This window comes from Mya arenaria, chromosome 15 (genome assembly GCF_026914265.1).
Source record: "Mya arenaria isolate MELC-2E11 chromosome 15, ASM2691426v1".
Taxonomy (NCBI): domain Eukaryota; kingdom Metazoa; phylum Mollusca; class Bivalvia; order Myida; family Myidae; genus Mya; species Mya arenaria.
The window spans coordinates 45,826,201-45,832,421 of record NC_069136.1 but is presented as its reverse complement, the minus strand read 5'-3'; the positions used below and the strand labels follow the sequence as shown (position 1 = coordinate 45,832,421).

General features: G+C 38.4%; 1 protein-coding gene across 2 annotated transcripts; it reads left to right on the top strand.

Annotated features, from left to right (window-relative positions):
* The first annotated feature begins 1,085 nt into the window (after positions 1-1,085).
* LOC128218723 (uncharacterized) lies at positions 1,086-3,331 on the top strand. Of its 2 annotated transcripts, none has more exons than XM_052926409.1 (3): positions 1,086-1,290; positions 2,480-2,580; positions 2,838-3,331. In XM_052926409.1, the coding sequence occupies exons 2-3, from the start codon at positions 2,546-2,548 to the stop codon at positions 3,250-3,252; spliced, it is 450 nt and encodes a 149-aa protein (XP_052782369.1). In that variant the 5' UTR covers positions 1,086-1,290; positions 2,480-2,545; the 3' UTR covers positions 3,253-3,331. The 2 variants fall into 2 exon arrangements, with proteins under 2 accessions (XP_052782369.1, XP_052782370.1); XM_052926410.1 differs by lacking the exon at positions 1,086-1,290 and adding an exon at positions 1,311-1,441.
* The last annotated feature ends 2,890 nt before the right edge of the window (positions 3,332-6,221 follow it).

The following is a 6,221-nucleotide window of genomic DNA, read 5'->3' as shown; positions in this document are numbered from 1 at the left end:
CAAGACGAGGCACGAGGTAAGGATCGCAGATGATTAAAGTATAGTGTGAATGTTAAATGTATAGGTGTGGAGGGAAGCAAAATGTGCATACACTTGTCTTGGAAGTGTGCGGGGTGAGTCATGGAAGGCAGGTTTTTTTTTTAGTTATTACTAAAACCCAGACTGCCATGGCGACGTGCAGAGAGAAAAAAGCCGTAAATTACGGACAAGAAAAGAGGTGGGTGGATCAAATAGAACTGGACCAGTGTGCAAGCTAAGATACATGTGGGTTGGTACAAAAAAAGTAGAATTGGGCGGGAGAAGGGCAAAACAAAGTTAGACATGGCAGGGCGGGGAAAGGCACTCCAAATATGAGCCTTTTAAGTTAGGGTTCAATTGTTGAAAGTAGGCCAGTGCACAGTGGTTTGAGGACACTGTTGAGCGATTTGGGGCCTTAGTGATACTCTTGGAAAAAACTTAAAGTCATATTGTGTATACCCTGACACATAAATCAGAACTAAAAATGCATAAACATTGACAAAACATGCAATTTGATTAAGTCCAAAATCACCTAAAGCGGTAGTATGTGTAAATGGTTGAAACTCCGTGTAATGGAGATTGTGAACAAATGACCAATTCAAGCTCAACAGTTTAGCTTGTTTGCAAAGTATCCTCAAAATACCTTATGCCCCACAGATGCAACTAATCGCTATGTTGGTACAACTATCCTGATAAATGAAAGTTGTTGGAAACACAATGTTTGCAAAATATAACATGTGTCCATTTTTTCACGTTTGTGATAATTGAAGTTTCACCACTTTACACGTACATTTTATCATGGGGCATAATCAAATGGATTGTTTTGATATTTTTGGATGAAAACAACAAAAGCAGCATTTTACTAATACCGGTCACAGTATTTTAAGTATCATATAACGTTTTAGTTGAATGGGTTAAATATTTGGACAATTAAACAAATATCTCTGTTGTGTGGATGCTTCTCATCTTCAAGAGGTCAAAACTTTTGTTATAAGAAATGTCATAAAATTCTACTTCCTGGTGTCGTGAAATACAAAGGGAAACTTGCCACGTATCAGTTACGCAGGTTCAATATGCAAACTCACAGATTGACCGTTTGACAAGTTTTTAGTCTTTGGACGAGCCAACTTTTGCTTAAATGTCTGGAAAACAGTGATATAAGACTATTGACAAAAGGTTTTCATATTTACGTTCGAAAATTGATGTGTTGTGGCTAAAAACATTACTAACGCTTTAAGAGAAATAAAATTGGCAGCTTTCCAAGCAGTTGGGGTCAGTTCTATTTGAGTTATCTTATATGATTCGATTGAAGGCATTCGTGCCCAAATCAGCTGATTCTGACACAAAAATTGATAAATAAAATTAAAACTGTCCATATTTGAGAGTGCAGCTTTAAACATGTCGCAGCAATGGCGGTCCACAAGTATGTGAATTTTAATACTTAAAGCTATTTTTTAAAAGTGATGGATTATAATTGAAATTGTCCTCACCATGGAATAGTTACAATAGGAGTGATTGATGTAACACAGATTCAACTTTAAATAAACAGTACATGCAATAAAAGAAGAAAATATGGCCGCTGGAGGTTCCTCTTTTGACAAAGGATCAGATTTGATCATTATTCACGATTACAGTTGTTCCAAGTGTGAGGAAAATGACCTTAACACTGAAGCCCAGCACTTCTGTCCGCAATGTGAACACTATCTGTGTGACAAGTGTGTGAAGATGCATGGGGATTATTTCAAGAAGCACCTTATGTATGGACGTGGAGACATTCAGAAGTGGGCTGGTTTCTCCATGGACAGATGGGTGTCTTCCTGAAACCCCCACTTTTCAAATTTTGATAAAAGAAAAGTGGGTGTTTCAGGAATTTTGCTTTTTCCAATTAACACCTTCCTATGGCCTTAGGTCAAATTATAGCTATAGTCTGTTTCTTAGGATGATTTAATAAAACAAGACAAGTTTTTTTATACATTTATATCATCTTTTTTTCTTCAAACTTAATGGTCTTGTATCTTGTTTTTAATACATTAATTATCGCCTTTAATATACTCAAATAAATATTTCTTTGTTTAGATATTGCTCAGTTGAATTTATATGAAACATCAAAGTATTCAAAAAGATAAACAGTAAACTTAAATACCAATAAATTAACACTATTGATTGCAAACTGTTAATCTTATTTCTTTAATAACATCATCATCGTGTATCAATTATCAGTTTTAATTAAGAAAACTGCTTGCAAACTGTTAATCTTGTCTTTTTCAATGTATCAATTATCAGTTTTAAACTATAACTAATATATTTTTAAAAAAAGATCAAAGAAACCTAATAAATCTTAATTAAACAGACTATAGGCCGTAACCATGGGTTACATAAATTAAAAGTGGGTGTTACAGGAATTTGAAAATTAAAAAGTGGGGGTTTCAGGAATATGAAAATTAGAAAGTGGGTGTTTCAGGAATAAACCGACAGATGCGCCCAGCATGGCAAAGAGTTGGAAGTCCACTGTGATGACCACCTGGAGATGTGCTGTAGTGTCTGTGTGGCCCTTAACCACAGGTAAGAGCTTAACCACGGGTGATTGCCAGTATCATTATAATCTTAAAATGAAACATGTAGATGGACACCTTATTGCTGGTTTTCAACAGTTTGTGTTTTTGGTGTTTCAGACAATTCTGAAGTTAACAAAATAGATTACATTATCCTTGCGACTATGATAAATAGAAAAAAGTAAAGGAAAAATAAACAAGATCTAGATTATAATAATAATAATAATAATAATAATAATAATAATAATAATAATAATTGCATTCCAGGCTTTGTGACAGTATCAGTAACCTGCCTGACCTAGCTAGAGGCTTCATGAAAACAGCAGAGTTCAAACACCTGCCAGCAGCAATGGACAAGATGATTGGCAGGCTGGATGAGATCAAGATTGACAGGATGAAATACCAAGTTTGCCTGAAGGACTCCTACAAGAGCATCCTTGCTGAAATCAAGGCTTTCCGTAAAGAAATAAACCAGATCTTAGACACGCTGGAGAAGAGGGCAGTTGAACAGTTGGATAGCATGATGAAAGCTTTAGAGAAGTCTATTAAAGATGATTTAAAAACCAATGCCTATATGTATGACGAACTCAATACCATGATCGAGAAGCTCCAGCAGATGACTGGCAAAAAAACAGTGAGACCAATTCTTACATTGGATTCAGAAAATGCCAGTCTAAATTGAGTGAAGCTAAAAGCCTTGTGCAAGGAATTCGAGGAAAAGAAGAAATGAAGTTCTGAAGAATCTGGTTAAAGTATTTTACCAGTTCTGGGAAACCTGAAAAGCCTTGGCAATGTTGAAAGTGTTCTTCTTTCCACTCGTGTGTATGAAGCTCAGCTTTCAAGTCATTCTACGGCTAGAATAAAAAATGACAAGGAAAACTGCCGTATTGCAGGTATTTCTGAGTTGACCAGTGGAGAGGTGGTTATTGCTGATTATAACAACAAGAGAGTGAAGCTTGTGAACAGGCAGTTTGACGTAATTGCTCACTTTGATCTGCCTTCTTATCCTCGACAATCATGTCACACCACAGGTAATGAAGTAGCAGTAGCTGTAGGTGGCTACTCTATTAGATCAAATGCTGTCCACTTTCTGGCAGTAACCAAAGGGAAGCTACAAGCAAAGAGAAAGTTCTCCACCGACCATTACTGTTATTCTATTGCCCATCACAATGGCCAGCTATATGTGGGCTCCATGAATGGCCTGTACCTGTACACTATGGTTGGAGGACTCCTTAAGAAGATATATGAGAACTTGCTTGGTATGACAGTGCACAGTTGTGCTGTCTCTTCTGTTGGGGAGCAAATATATATAACAAATTATATTGCTTCTAAATTAATAACACTTGACACATCTGGTCAAGTTGTATCTACAGTAGAAGATCATGACCTACAAGATCCAACTGGACTATGTGTCAGCCCCAGTGGCCATGTGTTTGTGTGTGGGTCTGGGTCTAACACTGTGGTACAGGTAGACCAGGAGGGGATACACAAGCTGACCAGAGTGGCCAGTAGAGCAGATGGCGTGTGTAAACCTTGTTCGGTGTGGTTCAGTGAACGAACATCCAGCCTTATTGTTGGAAATGAAGGGGACAACATTATTGTTGTCAAGTTGTGTTGAACTATCAATCAGATTCTGGTATGCAAATAAAGATCTTGATATAATATGTTCATCTTTACTTCCAATGTTAAATCTAGCATGGATGGCATTTAACGTTGAATGTTTGTTGCGTTTTCTATTATTTCTTAAATAAATCATATAAATATTGTGAAGTATTCATTGTGTCAATGTTGTATATAAATGGGATGTGTGGCATATGGTGTGAAAGATATTACTTTTCTGTGATCGTAATTTTTGTGAACAGGAAATAATTGTATAAAAGTACATGTGTATATATATATGTATATAAAGATGAAAACGATTCAACGTTACAGTTATTTTATCCCATTATAAAGTAATATATCTATTGTGAAATCCCAACCTTAATTATAAGTTTATAACCTTTAATCCAAGATGAGCTATAACTTACGTGTTGAATATAATAAATTTGACAAGGAAAGGAAACAAGTATTTTGTTTAAAAAAGGAAAGTTTGATCATGATGGAACAATGGGAAACGTGTTTTAGAATTAAAAGATGAAACGTTGTATCATGGAGGAAAATGAGAGGGAAAAAATGGCATGATTCTCTAAGACAGGTGAAAGGCAGTTGGATACGCTCAGGTCGGCCACATGCAGGTTGACTCGTTTAGAGAAGGTTAGGCAGGTCACATACAGGGTTCTCTTAGGCCGGTCACATGCAGGTGGATTCGCTTATGCATGACACATGTATTAGCTTAGGTATGCCACATGCAGGGAATTCGCTTAGGTAGGTCATATGCAGGAGGATTCGCTTATGTAGGCCATATGCAGGAGGATTCGCTTAGGTAGGCCACATACAGGAGGATTCGCTTAGGTAGGCCACATATAGGTGGATTCGCTTAGGCAGGCCACACGCAGGAGGAATCGCTTAGGTAGGCCATACGCAGGAGGGAGGATTTGCTTAGGCAGGCCACATGCAGGAGGATTTGCTTAGGCAGGCCACATGCAGGAGGATTTGCTTAGGCAGGCCACATGCAGAATGATTCGCTTAGGCAGGCCACGTGCAGGAGAATTTGCTTAGGCAGATCACATGCAGGAGGATTTGCTTAGGCAGACCATTTTCCTAGTTTTCAATGTTCATTTGTAAGGGTAACGTTCCGCTGTAGGCGGAATGGCGTTCATAGTACGTTGATGTACTTCGTAATATGCAAATTGGCATAACCAGTTCTCCGTGTGGATGGGGAATATAATGTATATAAGACTAGTCAACAGAGTCGAGCATGCTTTTCTCTGAAGGGAACTAATTTGTACATCGGAATAATTGAACGTCTGTATACAAACTTAACTGCCCCAAATACGTATCAATACTTACACCGCATAGTTCTTCATCGCGTTTTCATGAACATTTCATTCCTGTCATTGTTGACCGAGTGTTGTCACATCCTGGAGACTTGTACAGCTCCAAAAGGGCGGCATTGACTGTTTAAACCGGGGTTCCTTGGGGTTACACATTTAAACCGATGGTTCTTGGGGTTACACATTTAAACCGAGGGCCCTTGGGGTTACACATTTAAACCGAGGGTCCTTGGGGTTACATATTTAAACCGGGGTTCCTTGGGGTTACATATTTAACCGAGGGTCCTTGATTACACATTTTAACCGGGGTCCTTGGGGTTACACATTTAAACCGAGGGTCCTTGGGGTTACACATTTAAACCGGGGTTATTTGGGGTAACACATTTAAACCGAAGGTCCTTAGGGTTACACATTTAAACCGAGGGTCATTGGGGTTACACATTTAAACCGGGGTTCCTTGGGATTACACATTTAAACCGAGGGTCCTTGGGGTTACACATTTAAACCGATGGCCCTTGGGGTTACACATTTAAACCGGGGTTCCTTGGGGTTACACATTTAAACCGAGGGTCCTTGGGGTTACACATTTAAATCGAGGGTCCTAGGAGTTACACATTTGAAACGAGGGTCCTTGTGGTTACACATTTAAACCGAGGGTCCTTGGGGTTACACATTTAAACCGAGGGTCATTGGGGTTACATATTTAAACCGAGGGTCC